General features: G+C 34.1%; 2 protein-coding genes across 2 annotated transcripts; one reads left to right on the top strand and one right to left on the bottom strand.

Annotated features, from left to right (window-relative positions):
- Positions 1 to 5,353: 5,353 nt before the first annotated feature.
- LOC129286668 (prefoldin subunit 1) lies at positions 5,354 to 8,810 on the bottom strand. Its single transcript, XM_054922654.1, has 6 exons — positions 8,675 to 8,810; positions 8,507 to 8,560; positions 6,322 to 6,427; positions 6,053 to 6,059; positions 5,851 to 5,935; positions 5,354 to 5,609 (listed from the first exon to the last, which is right to left on the bottom strand). The coding sequence occupies exons 1-6, from the start codon at positions 8,696 to 8,698 to the stop codon at positions 5,499 to 5,501; spliced, it is 387 nt and encodes a 128-aa protein (XP_054778629.1). The 5' UTR covers positions 8,699 to 8,810; the 3' UTR covers positions 5,354 to 5,498.
- A 9,621-nt stretch (positions 8,811 to 18,431) lies between these two features.
- On the top strand, positions 18,432 to 20,718 carry LOC129322899 (glycerol-3-phosphate acyltransferase RAM2-like). The gene is made up of 2 exons (XM_054969363.1): positions 18,432 to 19,046; positions 19,731 to 20,718. The coding sequence occupies exons 1-2, from the start codon at positions 18,432 to 18,434 to the stop codon at positions 20,628 to 20,630; spliced, it is 1,515 nt and encodes a 504-aa protein (XP_054825338.1). The 3' UTR covers positions 20,631 to 20,718.
- The last annotated feature ends 404 nt before the right edge of the window (positions 20,719 to 21,122 follow it).

Here is a 21,122-nt window from a genome sequence, read left to right as displayed (position 1 = left end):
AACTCTGCATTCAGACCTCCATTTCTCTGTACCCCAACAGACTTTGCAAGTTAGTTTGATGATTTTCATTGATTGAGTAGAAGAACAAGTAAAGTGGAGTTTATAATTTTAAGAAGAGTCTTTTCCAACTAACAAATTAATTTTTTGAGATGCTAATATCATGAAAATATTTATTTATGGAAGTTCTAACTATCAAAAGATTGAATAAAGTGTCGTGGAATCCATCAAAAATATTAACTCTCAAATGGGGTGATAATATGTTATGAGTTTTGCGTTAAAAAATCTTACAAGTTTATAAGTTTGAACGGCTTTTTTATCCAGTAAAACTAATTTTTTTGAAATATATTCTTTTTATAAACTTGTCTTGCTTGTCCTCATTACAGGAGATAGCTTGGTTTAAATGCCTTCCAAACATGATTCAGCGCAAGTATGATTGAAAATGGATGACTTCTAAGGATCAACTAGAAACAAATAACAAAATTGAAACCAAAACTTCTTTGAGAAAACCCAACCCAAGAAGTGATATGCTCTTTTTTTTTTTTTTCACAATTCACTGTCAAAATAACACCAACTCCCAACTAGGTTTTCTTACAAAATTAGGTTTGTCTAAACCAACCTCAAACTTACAAAATATGATAATGCTAATTGCTTATGACACAATCTCTGTAGAAATTCGCTCTCAAGATCAAAACTCTCAAGCTAGAATCATCAGATATATTCATGCTAAAGTTGACTATTTCTGGCATGTTCTCAAAAAATATGCATAGCCAACCACTCAGCACTTTTTTTTATTTAATAATACGAGGATCATTTCATTCAGAAAATAAAGCAAAGTACAAACAGGGATCAAACAGCCCAGCTAAGAAGAACCCAAGAAAAAAAAAACAAGAAGAAGAAAAAGGCAACAGCAAAAACAATAACAACAACAACAACAACAAGCCTTTATCCCACTAGGTGGGGTCGGCTACATGGATTGCAAGACGCCATTGTGCTCTATCATTTATCAAGCTTTTAGGAATATTATTAATTAAGAGATCATGTTCAACAACTTCCAAGAGTGTTCTCTTAGGCCTTCCTCTACCTCTCTTAATCGAACTCAAAATTATATGTTCCACTCTTCTCACTGGTGCCTCCCTTGGTCTTCTTTGTACATGCCCAAACCATCTCAACCGATTTTCTACCATTTTTTCCTCAATAGGTGCCACTCTCACTTTTTCGCGTATGTGCTCATTTCGAATTTTATCTTTACGTGTATGTCCGCACATCCATCGTAACATTCTCATCTCTGCTACTCCAACTTTATGCTCTTGCTGTCCCGTTAGAGCCCAGCATTCACTACTATGTAACATTGCCGGTCCGATAGCAGTGCGATAAAACTTTCCTTTAAGTTTATTAGGCACCTTACGGTCACAAATAACTCCTTTAGCTTTTCTCCAATTAAACCACCCAGCTTGAATTCTATGTGAAATATCTCCACTGATTTCGCCATCATTTTGAATAATGGCTCTCAAATATCTAAACTTTTTCACTTGAGGTATAATTTGATCTCTCAATTTCACTTCCAAATTATTTTCGAATAGTCCTTTACCAAATTTACAATATAAATATTCCGTCTTACTTCTACTCAGACGAAAACCTTTCGACTCCAATGTCCTTCTCCATAACTCAAGTTTGCAATTAACCTCTTCTCTTGTCTCTGCTATAAGAACTATATCATTCGCGAAGAGCATACATTTCAGGATTTCCTCTTGAATATGTTCCGTCAAAACATTTAAAATCAAGTTGAACAAATAAGAACTCAGAGATGATCCTTGATGTAGTCCAATCTTTATAGGAAAATCCTTTGTTTGACCACTAGGCGTTCTTATACTAGTTTTTACCCCCTCATACATATCTTGTATGGCTTTAATATAAGCAATCCGTACTCTCTTTTTTTTCCAACGCTTTCCAAAACACTTCTCTTGGTATACGGTCATAAGCTTTTTCTAAATCAATAAAAACCATGTGTAGATCTTTATTTTTACAACAATACTTTTCCATTAATCCCCTTAGTAGATAAATCGCCTCAACACCTTGAATGTCCTATCTATAAATATTACAGAATCAGACTACGTTTACATTGGTACATAAAAATTCATCAAAGTAACTCTTGAGCTGTAAAATTTCTGATATCGTAGACTAACTTTAAAAATTCATTCCTTGAGCTTTATGATTTCAAATTGAACAAAGTTTGGCTTATTCCAAATTTCTGAGCTCTATAGTCTATATGTCTACTTTATGCCATATATGTTTCAAGGCTCTATGACAACTAAAAATTACAGATTTTGAGCACAATATTATCAACTAGAAAAATGACAGCAAAAAGTTTAGGTTCTGACCTGAAGTTCAAAAGTTGTTTGACGATCAAATTCTACTTAGATTCCCACCAAATTTGGCACACTAGAATCTCTATATGAGATCTATTAATGGGCCAAATTTCATCCTAAAATACCCCATTTTAGCCTCTCAAATGCAGCAATATAAAAAACTGCCTCACATTCATTAAGCACCCTCACGTTCAAATGCAAGAATGCAACCAATCTGATTCAAGCAAATTTAAATAAACTCCAAAATTGATGATGTTATGGTCTAAACGTCCCCAGTTCAAAACTTGAACCAGTGACTCCTATTTAGTCTTAATCTCTAATTCAATCATTACGCCAAAACATGCCGGCTACGACTCTCAAACCGGTATTTTGTATTGAATGTATTTCAACTGTTGTAAATGGCCTAACTTTTATTAATGAATTTTACAGTAATTAATTTCTTAATGTGAAATCTAGATAAAATTCTCCCAATGTTATATACTATAAAATATATTTGAGGTATTAAAAAAAAAAAGGTCAGTAGTAGTCATCACTTACCACTTTTCAGTATAAACAAAATTAAGTAGTAGCAGTAACAAGGGACGGCAAAACACGATAAAATTAGCTAATTAGTTAAGCAACCCCATGTATTATTAAAATTGGGTTTGCATCACATCTCCTCACTTGAATAAATTAATAAATAAATTTTATTTGGATGGTGCAGATTTAAAATTTCTCTTTCCCAGCAGTTTTATTTTAAAATGAAAGAAAAATACAAATAATCTTTGAATTATGAATTTAAAATATTAGATGGAGGAAAATTTTTGGGTGCCTGCTAGTTCCTAAGCAGTAACAATTTTAATGTCCAATGGAAGGGTAGAAATTGCAATGGCTATTATGACATTCGTGTTTTTTTATGTAGTACAGGCTTTTGCATTACGTATATGGGTTCTTCATATTCCCCTCTCTTTCATGGAGTTAGGATTACAGATCGTTCTTACATATTATATACTATAGGGTTTGATCCTACTACTCGTAGGTATGAGATTGCAATTGCATGGTCAATTATGCAAGTCATTTCCTCAAAATTATAGCTTGAATCGCCTTGATCTATTGCTAAAATATTGTGGCTCTCACCATTGCAAGATATAAATGATATTAATTGCTACTTTCTAGAGACACTGGCCATGGCGGCAATGTTAGATGGAGGAAGAGAGAATGAAGGGGGAAAAGGAGAGACATTTTGGTAATTGCGCTTTAATTTTTTATTCTACTAAAAACCCTTGGGATTCGAATGGTTAATTTTTTTTTTTTTAAATTTAAGAGATCAAAATCCCATAATGTTTCTTTTAGCTAGGGTCCCCAATTGTCATTCTTCTGAAGAAATTTCTTACTAAAGTATTATCTTATTTTACTCAAGTATAATCTTATTTTATTCAGATGTTGATTAAATAGATTTTTTTGTTTTGGTAGAAGAGAGGGATATACCCTATATATTAAAAGCCAACTTACAAAGATGAAACTTGATTAAATAGATTTGAGTGTTATGATTTAATGCGTCACACTTGGAGCAACTGATTGAGTATCTTTATAACGGGGGCATAGACTTAAAAAAATGATACAATCCTAATTATACTTTATTTAAAAAAATACAATATTTTTAGTACATGTGCGATTAATAATCTAATTCAACATCCATGATCCATTTTAAAAAAGTCATGTTTAGCCATATCACTCTTCATAAATACATTGTTCATTTAGAATACCTTGAAGTCCCTGAATCACAAATCTATTATAATGTTTTGGTGAAACCAGGCTGAGTCAGATCCAACATTCCCAACAACACTTGCATCGAAGAATAAGGATGTGACTAATTTAGTTAGTTATTTATTAAAAAAAAAAAGAGGTCATGATTAATTTTTCTAAAATACTCTTTTAATCACTTGCATTATAACCTATGAACTCATGCACACATGACCCATTTACTAAGACCAAACAAATAATAGCCTAATATTTTAAATATTTTACGATGCAACCAGATTAATATTTAAGTTAGATTGAAATAAAAAAAAATACTCTTTTTTTTCAAACCTGAAATCTCATTCTCATTCTCATATCTGAATATATTTTGCTCACTAAGCTAACAATAAAGTATTTAAAAGTGTTCAAATATTAAAACAATATATGATTGTAAATAAACCAAGATTATAATAATTCAGTTACAAAAGTTTTACTAGTGTTACACAAGTTTTTTTATTTGTTTTGGGAATAAAAATAAAAAATTGCAACCCAACTAATTATAAATGAACCACATTCTAGAATTTTTAAAAACTTCTTCCACAATTTCTTGTTAATATATTTTTCAGAGTCATTAAGCCAATTTACTCTAGAAACTATTCTATTGATAAAAACCGTAGGACTAGTTTGAAAAACATTATATAATTGGAAACAAAGTAGATTGAAGTTTTACATTTAAGATCAAAAGAAACTCTTCAACTAACTCCTGAGTCCTGTATTTAGAAGCAAAGAAAGTACTATGCATTTATGAAAAAATAGTATTATAAAAAAGATAGAGATATACCTCTTCAGAATATACATAAAACATTTTGCTTGCAAGGTAAGGAACCAAACTTTGTGGTGGCGGTTCTGAAGTTATAGAAGTTTAAGAAACAGACAACTCCTAGTTGCCAAGACACGAATGCTCTTCTCCGTATGAGGAACAGAACAATATTTTGTACTGTTGGGGGATAAAAAAGAATAATGTTTTGTACCAGAGAACAGGAACCACTTGAAGGAAAAAAGGAACACCAAAACGATAAGGAGATTTTAAGCATTCCCAAATATATATATTTTTCTAATAAATACTATAATCATAATCGCCAACCATGAAACATATATATACAGGCACAGCAGCGCCAAGCTCACATTAGAAAGGAGATAGCAGACTAAAATTATACAGAAATTACCAGCATGACAAGGCAGATAATTTAGGATTTTTTAGACTCGTATCAAGGCAAAAATCTTAAAAATTAAGGTAACCCGGTTGCAAACATACAACAATGCCTCTAAAACACGTCCTAAATTTTTTGTATTTGCCCAGATGCACAAGAAAACCTGTCACTAACAGTGAATTTTAACAATCAAAACTTTACATCACACATTCATAGACATGATTTGATGTGCGAGACCAGGATCATGCTGTAACAGCTCCCTCAAATTATTTTCCACCTCAGCGATCTGCTTCTCTAGGTATTCTTTTGAACTCTGTCCAAAGCCAAAAAAACAACTAATTTCACCTAATCTACTAAAACTAAGCTCATATTTACTGTTTAATGTTGTAGCTAACTGTGGTTAAAGTACATTTAATTTTTTTTATGAGCGTGTCCCAAAACTGAACGAATATGCAGACACTGGGAGTATAAAAAATTTGAAGAGTAGAATACTTTACTCTTAAGTCAGGTAAAAAGAAAGAATATTTTACACTGAAGTCAGGAAGGATATGCACCTGTAAAGAGGTAATTGAAGCTTCACTATCCTTAATCTTATTCTCCTGTTCAGTCATTAAAGTTGTCTTGGTCTCTAATACAAACCTGCACATGAAGGCGAAACTTATTACAGGATGTCATTCCATACACCTAACTACCAATAAATAAGGCATTTCCTGTACTCTATTTAGATGGATGTTCAAATAGGTATGAACAACTCACATTCTCCCTGCAAAACAAGAAAAATGGAGAGATCGTATGAGAAATCGATCACGTGGCAGTAAGTAAATGAACCATACTACTAACAGAAGAGAGAATGTTTGTAAAAACAGAGCCTGCATATTATACAGACAGCAAAACAAATTTTCAAATTACAGGATAGTCATTATAATAGCATTTTAATCAGAATGACTAATACAGCACTACACAATTTCATCCAGTACAAAAAACTCTATTAACAAAAGTAACATGAGAATCTGACTATTTTGTACCAATGGATTTGTATACATTTGTATCATCAGGCAGCTGTCGCAGCTCCTCAGAGGTTAGATAAGCACGCTTCTTTTCACCTTCCTTGTTGCGCATCTGGTTCTGCACCTGAAGGCCAAGGGTGGTAGTAAACTTAAAATTCAAATAATCTAAGACCTCCCACTATGAGCAAATAACTTCCAAGAAGAAAAATGTTAGGGACTGTTTAAAACTGTTTTTATTTTATTGTTCTGATAACTGGTGTTTTGTAAAACATATTCTGAAAACAAAAAAATAATGAAAATAAAGATTTTTTTCATTTTTCTTTGTTCTCCTGAACAATAATCCCAACACACTTGAAAGTTGTTTCCATTTTTCTGCTATCGAGAATAATATTTTATTTTTTATTCTCTAAAACACTTTTTAAAAACACATTACCAAACAAATTTTTTTGGTCTTTTTGTTCTGGAGAACAGAAACTGTTCTCAAAACAAGTTGCCAAACAGGCCCTTAATGTTTGCTTTTTAAAAACACATTACCAAACAGATTTTTTTGGTCTTTTGTTCTGGAGAACAGAAAACTGTTCTCAGAACAAGTTGCCAAACAGGCCCTTAATGTCTGCTTTTCATTTTAGCTTTTCTCATTTTCCTATATTTTAGGTCTTCCAAATAAATAGAATCATGAAAATTCACAATATAGATATTCTCAGTCAGAATTGATAATAGTGAGAAAGGGGCAAGCAAGTTGTAATTAAGCAGAACAAACCATACCTTGAGTTTCACTTGATACCACGATAATGATATAAGAATTGACGCACTCATACCCTCAGTACCTCATCTTAATAAATGATTTTCATTGATTCAACTGAATTAGAGGTAATTTACACATTCATCATATGTATTAAATTTTTAAGAACATCGATTGCAATAAATATGTAATTAAGTGGTTACTAGTCTCTAAATATGTATGAAAATATACTGTACGTTAGTTATTGATATGTTGTTGGAATACAAAACAATGTTGAATAGATGTAAAATTACGTGAGAAGAAAGAGCCATATCGGGCCAGCCAATTTGCAGTTTGTCTCTAGTGTTATTCATTTTGAGAATTGTTGTCCAGACAAAGAATTTTTGGACCTTAGAGGGAGCCTTAGCGTTTAGAGTTCCAAATTGGCTTGCCAAGAAGAAACCTTTCCCTAGCAGGAGAATGAGCAAGGATCTAACAAGTGAGATTAGTAAAAATGCTAGAAGAATTAAGATTTCAACTTCCACATCTTGTGTAGAAGAAAAAGAATAGGTTCAATTATTTAAAAAAGGGCCTGAAGTTCGTTAATTTATTTGTCATTCATGATTCTCAAAAAATGGAAATCTCAAAATTTATTGGAACTATCAACAGTAAAGAAATCACAGGTGGAAGAATTGTGAAAACAAGAAAACCAACAATGACAAGGTTATGCCTCAAAAAAGGTGCATTTTCCACCCCAAGCATCCTCCTTAAATCTTATTTTGAGCCATTAACCAATTCAGGGAGACTAGTGGTCTAACAAACAAATATGCTTGCAAAATAAATTTCCAAGGAAGTGGATTAGTCATATTTATTGCTTTGTTGGCATTCCAATCATTATAAATTTAAGTTATACTTGCTTCAAGTTAACTAATGCTATAAAGCGTTCAACCTTGAAGGAAATTACCTACTAATACCATTTAGCCGCCCAGGCAATGGTGGATAAGGCTAACTATTCATTGATGATAACACCATTAGACTTTGTTAGGATTCGGAAGGCAGCAACTCAACATTCAGCTATAGCTATTGTCTTCTCCATTAAGGCTGCAATGGTAGCTAAGCCTTATTCTTCGAGGTCTCAATGGTAGTTAATGGATGATACCCGATAAGGTGTGGTTATCCAACTTGGTATGATCACTATGTCCTTTATTTTATTTTCTTTTACAGGGTTCAAACTGATCATCCGTACTTCATGTAGTGCGAATGCCACATTTCTGTTTTCAGACACAGTTCGGTTCTGTTTTGGATCACGTTTAGAAATTTTCAAAGAAGATCAACATCTAGGTTTGATCAGGAATGTCAGACACCGTAGTAAAACCAGAGAACCAGAGAATCATTGAAAAATCATATACTTAATACAGTTTCGAACAGATTTGTACACCCCACATCAGATTGAAAAAACTTCGAAAGTAACACAGATTTCACCTGCTTCAGCTTCCCAGTAGTCTCGATCATGCGACTTTGAATTTCGAGGAAAGCCTGCACGGATCCAACCAGCAGAAAAGGGTCAGTCTGGTCAAACGAACAGTGCCAAAAACGCAATAGCTAGTGCGTGAAGAGTAGCCTATGAGGGCTACACGACTTGGTTCTTACAGTTCTATTGCCTTCGTCGGCCATTTTCGACTCTTCGGAACCCAGGCAGAAAATTCACCACTTTTGGTTTAATGGAGGAATTTCTAGGTCAAATCTCAGATACAATCTCTCCCTCCACTCATATTTACAAGGCAGATGTCATTTAATCAGTATACAAGTCCTGTCTGATTTTTTAAGTAATATTTAAAAATATTATCGAAATAATCTTTAATAAAAAATATAATATTACTTTTTAAATTTTTATATAAAAATGTATTTAAAATTTTAGCATTTTACGCTTTTTTTTTTTTTTACCATTGGTATTTTACACATTTATTTTTCTATTTTGCATCACTGTTGATAAGATTAATGAGAATAAGTTATTTAAAAGAAAAAAAAAAAAAAAGAGGGAGGAGTACTTGTAAGGTCGCCGAATCGGCGGAGGTTGTACGGCCTTGAAAGAGGCCTGCAACCTATATTTGACATCTACATTTGCCCCTTATATTTTATGAATTACATTTTGTCCCGCAGTATTTTCATTTTTTACTGTGCTTAATTTGATAATTGAAATAAATAAATATCAATTAAGATTAACGCAGCTGGTAAGAATTTGATGCACAACTTACAAAATAGCGGGATCAAACACTGTTATCGATTTGAAAAACCTGTCAGATGAACAATTTATAAGTATTCATTAAGCTTTGAGACATTATCTTGTCTTGGTCTCTAAATTCAATTAACTTAAATTGTTTTAATGAAATAAATAAATAAATGATCTCCCGTCTCTATCTAATCTCCAACTCCAAGTTTGTTATTTCTCATCTCGAAATATCACCAATTCACTTGGGTTAGGTTAAAAAAATTATTTTTTGAAATTCTACCAAAAAAATTTTGATCAAAAGAAAAGTTTTTTTGGTCAAAGAAACTAAAAATAAATCTTATCTTATCTTACTATATAATAAAGTATACCACGAGAGTGGCCTCATGCCCACATAGACCCAGAGATCCTCGAGTTTACATATCTTAAAGTAATATTGATTCAGATAACTCAGGTAAAGCCTCTCAATGCCATTCTTAGGTAAACATGGGTCACTTTAGAATCCTCAACATTTTGACACTTCAACCCATGGATCTCTGAGTGTAGTGAGATGGGTTCATACCTATGGATCATGGTCAAATTCTTTCTAATGCACAAGTTACTCAGAGAGACAAGTGCTGAACATACTTAAATTTTAATATGATAAAAGTAAGATAGTATTGAGTTAAGCTTTTAGGAGAGAACAGATGGTTTAAAAGAGAAACATAATAGAGAGCATGTTGATTTTATTGCTCCATTTTCTAGAAGGGAGTATAATAAGACAACACTATTATTACAAGATGATACACTATTATCACAAGTCTAATTACTTTTTTTAAAAGCAAAAGTAGATATGATTAAAAATAAATATAGACTTGATAAAAGGAAAAACTAATTTGACTAAAATATGATAGTTTTGTTAAAAAGTGAAAGTCACTTCTAATAAATGTAAAGCTACCTTATTAAAGATTGACTCTCACAAAAGTAAAAGCATATTCTTCACATGATAGAAGATAAGGCTTCAATCACCTCATATACTTATAAATGTTCTCCTGGTTGGGGAATAGATTGAGGAATCTTTTTTCTTCTTTTTTGAAATGCGAAGCTGATAGACTTTCTATTTTATCTTTAGCCATGTCTTTAGATAGTTCAAGGGTGAGAGAGTCTTATGCTTTTTGAAATTGTCAACTATACTTGAATTCTATCTTATAAGGATCTTGGCTATCTAGAAGAGGAAAACCTGAAGGAGATCTTGTATTCTGGGATGACTGTTCTTTATGGATTGAGGAATATGGTTCCATCCATGTCAAATATCCTGGTTGGATAGCAATACTGGGAAGCCATTATGGGAATGGGTATTGCACTGATGGTGATAGATCATTAGGAATAATAAGTTGATGTGGAATAAGACTACAATATGTACACTTGATATTAGGATTTGTTTAGGGAAGTTATTCATATCATATAAAAAATCTTTTAATTCAAATAAAACTAATTTTTCATGTGATGGCCAATTGGTAGAAGTTTTTTATAGACAAGCTTAGTTAGCAATATAGAGATTCTTATAGCTATCTAAATGGTAGGGACAATGAACAACAAAGAAGGAGAAAGCCTTTTGTCTATCTAAGGGTACCTTTCATAGACTATAGTTTTAAATCACCTGAAAAAGTTCTTTGTACTTTTAGGGTAATGGTAAAAACCACTCAAGGAAGTTTCAGAGATTAAAACCTTCATTAGTAGAATCATAAAGGTAATGATCAATGATTATAGGTGGGAAATTTAACACACATGCACAGAAGGCTGGGAGAAGCTAGAGATACCACATGGCTTCTTTTAGTATAGGACCTCTAATATAGGGTATGGCCAAGTGTGGGATTTAAATGTCAAAGAACTCAAGCTATGGTTGAATTAGGGTTTTTTAAAGGAAAAAATGGAGCCAATAGAACATAATTATTTTAGTTAACTATAGACTTTAGTGATAGTTATGGGATCAGAATTAAGAGGGAAAATTAGCTTCTTAGGCATGATGTTAAGGATGAAAAGAGGTTGATGATATGAGGGTGTTGTGAGTTGCACTCTTTTTTGAGGTTGCGTTAGATAATCTGTAATGATGTTATGGTTTCCTTTAATGTGTCAAACTATGAATTTATAACGAGAAAACTAGTCTTTCCATTAAAGAAGTTAAGCTTCAGTGAGTACTTTTTTATTTTGATCAAGAATCTTTCGAAAAGATGTGTTGTCCATTTTTACCATGAAGTGATAGAGGCTGAGATGAAAATTGAATTTTTTAATGCCACATTTCACAATTAAGACTTCTTTTTAAGCTATATGATAATGCTTTTTAGAGAGTTTGAATTCTCCATTAGCATGATCATAGTAGTGTCTTTTCCCATTTTCTTCTTCAATAAGTACTTCTCCTCAATCATTATCACTCATATTGGTTTGCAAAATCCTTTGTCCTTTACTGAGGATTCTCAGTAGTGGAGGATCCTAACAAATCTATTGTAGATGATGGATAGCTTTAGTTTGGTTGCTTTGCTAAGGTGGTGGATTTGTTTGCAATAGCTTGGATAGTTGGCTAGTGTGATTGGACACCTAAGGAATAAAGTTTTTGATGTAATTCACAATCCTTAAGAATTGTTGAATTTGGGTTTTGGATAAATTCTCATCTAAAAATTTTAATAGTTCTTGAGCAATGTGTAGATTGGGATGATACTGCCGATCTTGAATAATCATACTCAAAAATTCTATTTGGGCTACACCAATATGACTTTTACAAGATGAACACATAATCCCATATTGCTAGATTAGTTTGAAGAATTGGGCTAGCAAGTTTTTATGTTCTTGCTTAGTTTATGAGAATAGTAGTATGTCATCTATGTAGATCAAGGTGCTATTAATGACAGGGTCAAAGATATAGATCATGGCCTTTTAAAATAATGATAGGGTAATTGTAAACCCAAAAGGCATAACTATCCATTATTATTAAGAATGTAGAAGGCTATCTTGTAATAATATACTAAAACAATATCTAATTGCTAAAATTGTGTATCGAGATCAAACTTAGAGAATATCTTGACCCGCTTTAGATGGACAAGTTGACTATTGATCTTTGAAAGAGGAAATTTGTTATCATCATGTAAGAATGCATTGAGAGGCTTATAATCAATCATTAGCCTTTTTTTTCTTGTTGTTTTTATGACCTTTTCTCAACATAGAATGCTTAATATGCCCAATCTGACTTAGTTAGCTCAATAAGCCCTTGTTTAAGTAAAATTGCATATTCTTGCTATGCTAGAGTAGGATATTCTAGATTCATTCTAGGATAAGATGCTTTTGTGAGATTGATATCTTTATTTTTCTTGAATATTAGTGTGATGAAAAATTATTGATTCTTTTATAAAGGAAATGAATGCTAAAATTGATCATAACTTTCACAACAAAATTGAAAAAGTTTGATCCCTAATCTGTTCATAGCTTGGAAGGGTTTGCTAAATCTCAAGGACACTTGGGATATCAGTGTACTTGCTAAAGAATTGTTTAAATATGATGCCTTTAAGAAGTACCTGTAGGTTCTTTGTCTGTTGGCAAATATCAATATCTACAAGAATGTCTTTAGTAGGTAGATTACTCCCAATATGCATAGTCTAGACAACACATCTAAGGAAAAATCTTATACCAATCTTTCTTTTGGTAATAAGATTTATCATAAACGGCTTTCTATAGACGGTAAAGAAATACTCTTCATGTGGAATCCATTCTTTTTTAGGAAGAATATAGAGCTTTATGACACTTCTATAGGAACCAATTTTGATAAAAGGAATCGCTGAGATAGGCTTGTCATATTTAATACTGGGAAGAATTTAGACTTTTATATTGGGCTGAGGAGGCTCAATTTGATAGGGTTGGTTGTAGGAATGTATTGGCTTAAAGAAGGAGCTCATAATATAAAGCGGTGGATACTGTTCATCATTAAAGTCAGGACTTAAGCTTTAGCTCACTTATGTTGCTTTTTCAAATGCTATCTCTTGAGTTCCTCTACCAATATTTATGAGGTTGTTGCTTACTTATCGATATGGTCCTGTATCATGGTCAAAAACAAAGCTATAACATCATTAGACACCATAATGGAATGTTTACTTCAGCGAGAGGATTTGAGATTCTCCTCCCAATCTAGTAGATAAGGCATTCCTTAAGGAGGTGTTGCTTGTTGCCCCACGATCACTAGAGTGTAAGAGGCCCGTACTTCACGTTCTGCGTGCACAACTACGTTTTTTGAGTCATAAGACTCAGGTCCATTCTTTTCAATAATATATTGATCCTTATGTGTCCTAGACATTTCGTTCACATGTGTCCCATTAGGCATGCCAAAAGATTGTTTGACAAAGGGATGTTGAAAGGCATGCCAGAGATGCGGGTCTCAAAAGGATGGAAGAACTTGACTTCTAATCAATTGCAGGGAACCCAGGCTCCCTTACCACAGTTTGCTCGAATGCGAAGTGAAAAAATTAATGTAAATGTAAGGAAGCAGAGATACATTAATTGAAAAAATAGGTGGCAAGCTATGCTGGTCGTACAATAGAAAAAATAAAGATAAAAACTACATAATAAAGGGAAAATAAAGTAGTAGACGTGGAGTTTGAAAATTTGACTGGTACACTATTACAAGATATGTTTTTAATAGTGGATAAAAAATACTTTTAACAGCAGTTATAAAACCACTATTGTTTTAAGGGATGTTAAAAGTATGTGATTTTTAATAGTGGTTGTTAAATCACTATTAAAAATAATCTTTCAGCAGCGGTTCTAAGTTCACTGTTAAAAGTTACCTGTTGATTGCATTTTTGGAAAAATGGGACTTTTAACAGTAGTTAACTATTGTTAAAAGTGAGACTTTTAACAGTGATTATATTTTTAACTGCCATTAAAAGTTAATTTTTAACAGCAGTTATGGTTAAAAGTGCTTTTTTAAAAAAAATTAATTCTGTTTCTACTTATTTCCTCAATTCTTGTAAATAAAAATGTTTTATACAATTTATCAAGGCATATATAATTATTAATTTATATATATTAATTATTATCAAAATCGCAATTTCCATTTTCTTGCCCAAAAAAAAAGTAGTCTTCTTGGCTGAGAAACAATAGAGCAACTTACCAAGGCGTATGTCTTGATCTTTCATCAAAAATATATTCGAACACTGACCAGTTTCATGTGATTTTTTTTTCCATTAGCATACAGCTTTGGAGAATTAGGAAGCAAATAATATCACTACTACTAATTACAAAGAGATAACTGCAGCTCATTAACCTCCTGATGAAGAATATTGTTGATGTGCAAGTAGTCAAGTGCCATAAGAAGTTGAACAAGCCACTTGCAAAGTTTCTGCAGATAAAGAGTGCTTCAAGACATGCATGTCCAAATGCTAACAGCTATTTTAGCCCATTTCCTCTTACTAGGGGGTGGACTAAATGAAGATATACAATGGATTCAGCAGGGACAAAACAAATTGGCATTACCTCCTCTGGAAAAAGAATTCCATTTGCTTTTTTTTTTTATAGCTTTTGCCCTGTAATTCAATCCATATTGATTTTAATAACACTAACAATGCTACAATTTACAAAAGCCACCAAATAGAAGGAGAAAGAACTATGAATTGCAAGTAAGAAGGAATTAAAGAAAAGGACTTACGTATCTCCACCCTCACAGTAACCTATAATGATGCACACATAACAACCCTGAGAAGCAATCCATCAACACACACCAACATGAAGCAGTTGTCATTAATTTTTGCATTGCCCGCAACAATAATAATAAAGCGCAAATGCTTATCATAGAAGAACGCAGATAAATCAATAGTAATGATAGGTGTGTCAAATTTTATGTTTAAACAAGTAAGAAAGTTAACGTGAATATATTCGTTGAAGATTAATATCAACCATCAAACTCAACAGTATCACACCAAATAAATGAGACAAACAACATATTCAAGGTTGGTGTTTCCAAAGATAAGACCAAGAATTAAATTTCTTGAATTCTTTTACAGAGATTGCTAAAAGCTTATGAGGGTAAGCTTCAAGCAAAAAGCATTCTATTAATTAACTGAAGGAGGTAAAGTGATTACCTTCTCTACCCATGAATCTTTATGCTCCACAATGAATGGATTTTTGAATTTAGAGATTAGCTCCATCTATAAAGGCAAAGAACTGAGATGTAGGAGACATCATAAATCATGTTTATAAGCATATTCGCATCAAAAATTCAAATTGCAGTGAGGTGCTTTGTCTTTTCACGAGATGCTCAGTTAATTTACTTGTTAAAATCATTATCCATCACTAACCTCCTAGTGCACAGATCTACGAGATCTCTCAATTATTGTTTAATTGATTCAACAATAATTAATTAAACAATAATTAAAAATAAAACTACAATTAAATAATAATTAATATATATAAATTAATAATTAAAAAAGAAAAGAAAGGGACAATTACTTGGATAGAGGAATGAAGTAGGAAGAGCCAAGAGGGAGGCCGAGCGACGACAAGGAAAGAAGGGGGAGGTAAGGAGGAGGAGAGTTGGGGGAGGAGGCCGACGAAGGGAGTTGGGGGAGGGGGTTGGGAAGGCAGAGTTGGGGGAGGGGGAGCTGATAGTAGGAGAGGGGGGAGGGGGCTTGATGAAGGGGGAGGGGCACTAATGGAGGGAGTGGACGAAGGAAGAAGATGAAGTAATGGAGAGGACAAATAAGTGAGGCAAGCTGGAGGCAAGGCAGGTTTTTTTTTTTAATGCTTTGAAAAACTTTCAACAATAGGCGTGCCACATCACCCACTGTTGAAAGTCCAGTAATGGAGAGGACAAATAAGTGAGGCAAGCTGGAGGCAAGGTAGGTTTTTTTTTTAATGCTTTGAAAAACTTTCAACAATAGGCGTGCCACATCACCCGCTGTTGAAAGTCCACTTTCAACAACAGGTGATGTGGCACGCCCGCTATTGAAAGTGTTAAATTATATTTTTTTTATTTCTCAACTTCCAACAGTGGGTCATTCGCTGTTGAAAGTATTAAATTATATTTTTTTTATTTCTTAACTTCTAACAGCAGGTCATCCACTCTTGATAGTGTTAAAATTATATTTTTTTTATTTCTCAACTTTCAATAGCAAGTGACATGGCACCCATTGTTGAAAGTCAAAAATTTTATTTTATGTTTAATTTTAAAAACTTTTTAATATTAGGTTAAATTACACTTGATGTTAAAATTTTTTTCTACAGAGGTTTAATTTTAAATTGATATTAAAAGTCCTACAATGGCTGTAAATATTACAAAATTGCCATCGCCTCTGCTTTCAATAGCAGATGCCTTTTAATCAATTTTAAAAATCCCTTGTAAAAGACAAATTTTGCACTAGTGGTAGTTTGTTGATGATGATCCTTTTTTGATGAAAGAGTGTCCTCTATTTATAGATGATCCTGGCTTGATACCTAGACCCCATGATCGTTACTTTTCTTAAATTTAGAAAGCAATTTGTCCATCGTAGCCACTTTTCAACTTTCATAATCCAAGCATCATGCGTGGAGTGTACAAATAATGACCTAAACTCAATCTTAACTTAATGGTTAAAGCTTCATGAATATTCATTTTTAATTATTTTAAGATCAATTAAGCTGAGTTGAGCCCAAGCCTTAAAATTTATAATTTAGGTGCAAACACCCACTAACCTCGATCCCCACTCACAACTCATTGCTTTAAAGTAGAAGGCTCATGCCATTGAACCAATTGAATTTTCAGAAATAATTTTATTTAAAAAGACAGAAGAAGAAAATAGAGTTAGAGTCTCTCTCTCTATCTCTCTCTATATATGTATATATCCACATGCACCTAAGGTACTAAAATAATTTTGCATAAACTTTGGTGAAAAATGGATTCTAAAGTTCGTACCTTTGAAGTTTGTGAAGTGGTCTATGCAAAATACTTTGTTATCACCTAAGTAAAGACAATACCAAATGCCCCGGAAGAGAAACTGAACTCGAATTGATGGATAATTGATGTTTTAAAAGATATTGCTTGTCTTTTTCTTTCAAAACAATTTCATCAACATGATTGAGAAACAAAGATAAGTAATTAAACCATTAATTGAAGCTTTCACGTACAATAATAACTTAGTTATGAACATCTGGAAAAGGTAATTGTGTTGATTGGCCAGCCAAGAATCCGTCAAGTTGAGGGGTTCTACATTATAAATGAGCATTATAGCGAGCTTGTGACCTGGTCGTATCAAGAAATTAAATTATGGGAGCCTCCACTCTTCGTATTGTTGTATTATTGCTAACAATGAAGTACTTTGCCTCATTTTTCATAATACACACACATACGCGCATGAATATTTTCTCACCCAGTGAATGTCCTCATTGGAGTCGAATGATTTCATTAATGCTTGAAAAACCATGCTTGATCATGAACAAATGAAACAATGAGTTAAATAACAGTTATATGAGGATACATTACAACCATTTCTCTCTAAATTGCAGTTATATAAATCATTAGATTAAAGTTATAGGACACAACAAAAGAAAAATTATGATTTGGTATTCTCTGGATATCTTGTAGTGCCGGTGAGACACTCATCACTAGGTCGTGAAATTTGAGACCATACTCCTCGAGAAAATTAATAATTGCACCTTCACCAGCCCACTGAGAGAAGGGGAAAATTAATTAGAATAATTACATTATGCCTGTGTGAACTTAAATTTGAAAAGGCAAAAGGGGCTAGAATTACCCTTGATAGAATATAAAGATACTGAAGAACGTCGACTATTCCCACGACAAAGACACATAGCAGTTAGCAACGTAACTCGATTTAAAAAAAAAAAAATGCCTCAAAGAGAAAGAAAGGGTTAAAGACAAGGACGAAAGCGGAGAAACTTAAGCCTTTTCGTATCTTATCACCTCTTAACAAAGAGAAAGAGTATAGCCATCCCTCGTTTCTACCGTTATGTATCTGTCAGTCACTTTTGGAAATCTCCGAGCCTCCATTAATGTCATCGTTCATTCACACACCCTTCTCTCTTTATATACATGTGTATATATGTATGTATGTATGTATGTTATAGTCCCTGCAATACACAGATCATTAAGCAGACTGTGTAGTAGCTAAGTAACTGTAGCGAGTGTTTCTAACTGTATAGTTTTCATTTCAAGTCCATATATCCATGGCCATTGCGACGAGTTTTCCAACAGTTAATAAATGTCCTTCTATAGGACGGGAGAAGCACACTGTGGTGGCTGACATGGACGGAACCCTACTGCGAGGAAGAAGCTCATTTCCGTATTTTGCGCTGGTGGCATTTGAGGTTGGCGGAGTTTTGAGGCTTCTTTTCTACGTCATGCTGGCCCCTATCGCCGGCCTTCTCTACTACTTCGTGTCTGAGTCTGCCGGCATCCAAGTCCTGATCTTCGCCTCCATGGCCGGAATGAAGGTGTCAAGCATCGAGTCGGTGGCCCGTGCGGTGCTGCCCAAGTTCTACGCCGGAGACCTGCACCCGGAGAGCTGGCGCGTGTTCTCCTCATGTGGGAAACGTTGCGTGCTGACGGCGAATCCGAGGATAATGGTGGAGCCGTTTGTGAAGGAATTCCTGGGGGCTGACATGGTGCTGGGGACGGAAATAAGGACGTTGAAGGGAAGGGCCACAGGGTTGGTTTCGGAGGCAGGGATACTTGTGGGAAAGAAGAAAGCTGGCGCGTTGAGGAAGGCTTTCGGCGATGAACAGCCAGAAATTGGGCTTGGTGATAGGTCAACCGATGCTCCTTTCATGGTATTGTGCAAGGTAATAATACATATATAAACATGCATGTCTTCAAAAACTAGGTCAATGCCAAGACTTATATACACAATATAATATAATACTACACATAACTCAATTCCTTTTTGCTTAAGAATAAAGATATGTACTTAATAAAATTAAATCACAGTACTTTTTATTTTTTTTAAAAAAATAAAACAATAGGTTCCCATCCTTGATTTTTTTTTAAGTTTTTTTAATTTAATTTTATTGTTTTCAGTCTCTTTAATTTGATATGTGGCTATAACTTTAATTCCTATACAAAAATTATGCTGATATGAAGATGTGGAGTTCATGTTTAACATTTTATTTTAATCAGACATGGTCAATTTATTTTCTTATCATCGTATTTTTTTCATCTCAGTCGAGAGGTTAACATAATTAAATACACGTGAGTAAAATTAATTCTGTTAGTGTAAGGTCATGGTTTTTATTGTATTCTTAAGATAATCAAATTAAAGGAATTGAAAACAACAAAATAAAATTATAGCGGCTAAAAACAAACGCAATCATAGTATTATATATTTTTTCAGTTTAATTTAACTTAATGTTTTATCTTTCGGTTTCAACTTTCAAGCTATTGTGCAAAGAGTTTTTTTTTTTTTTTTTTGGGCCAAAATTGTAGCACAGAGGTTTGAACGTAACTGATGATGCACGGACGACTTGTAGGAGGGTTACATCGTGCCATCGAAACCAGAAGTGAAAGCCGTGACAAGCGACAAGCTTCCGAAGCCCATCATCTTCCACGACGGCCGTCTCGTCCAGAAACCCACACCTCTCTTTGCTTTGCTCACAATCCTATGGATCCCCATCGGCTTCCCCTTAGCCGTCCTCCGCATCGCCGCCGGATCACTTCTTCCCATGCACTTAGTCTACTATGCCTTCTGGGCACTTGGCGTTCGTGTGAAGGTCAAGGGCACACCACCGCCTCCGGTGAAGAAAGCTCAAGGTCAATCCGGCGTCCTCTTTATCTGCTCCCACAGAACCCTACTCGACCCTATCTTTCTCTCCACCGCCCTCGGCCGCCCCATCCCCGCCGTCACGTACTCTGTCTCCCGCCTCTCTGAGATCATCTCACCGATAAAGACCGTCCGTCTGAGCCGTGACCGGGCCATCGACGCGGCCATGATAAAGAAGCTCTTGGAGGAAGGTGACTTGGCCATATGCCCAGAAGGGACGACTTGTAGGGAGCCATTTCTTCTGAGATTTTCGGCCTTGTTCGCGGAGCTGACCGACGAGCTGGTGCCGGTGGCCATGGTGAACCGGATGAGCATGTTTCACGGAACGACGGCAAGAGGGTGGAAAGGGATGGACCCATTTTACTTCTTCATGAACCCTAGCCCTGCTTATGAGGTAACGTTCTTGACCAAGTTGCCAAAAGAGCTGACTTGCAGCTCAGGAAAATCAAGCCATGAGGTTGCGAATTATATACAGAGAGTGATTGCTTCGGCATTGTCTTACGAGTGCACGAGCTTTACGAGGAAGGATAAGTACAGAGCACTGGCTGGGAATGATGGCACCATGACGGAGAAACCTCTGCTCAAGCCAAACAAGGTGATGGGCTGCTGATCAATATTGGACGACTTAAAAGTTTGTAAAATCAGTGATGGCAATAAAGCAATGGAAATAAATCGATGAGATTTTCATTAGAATAGGATCTTTGTTCTGGTGAAACCCAGACACCTGAAGTTCTCGAAGCCATAGATATTTAAAGACTGCGCTTCATTCGGTACTTCGAGTTCTAAGATTAATTAATTAATATTCTGTCCATATCAATATATCTTTATGCCATACAAAAATTATTAAAAAACTGAAATAATTAATTCATAAGCTAAAAATACAGCACAATTCTCTATGGAATCTAGCTACGCATAAGTATGTTACATATTTAATTATAAAGGATAACACTTAGGCCAATTTTCCAATCAGTGACATGATAACGAAATTTAAAAAAAAATTATACATTACATAAGAGAGTATCAAATTAACAAACAACATGCAAATAAACTTAGACGTCCCACGTCTTATTGAGCATGAATTACGCTGACAATGTTTACTGTA

Source organism: Prosopis cineraria, unplaced genomic scaffold (assembly GCF_029017545.1).
Source record: "Prosopis cineraria cultivar Desert tree isolate PC_DT_omini unplaced genomic scaffold, ASM2901754v1 PC1, whole genome shotgun sequence".
NCBI classification, from domain to species: domain Eukaryota; kingdom Viridiplantae; phylum Streptophyta; class Magnoliopsida; order Fabales; family Fabaceae; genus Prosopis; species Prosopis cineraria.
Note: the sequence above shows the minus strand (reverse complement) of the source record. Positions and strands in the feature narration are given on the sequence as shown.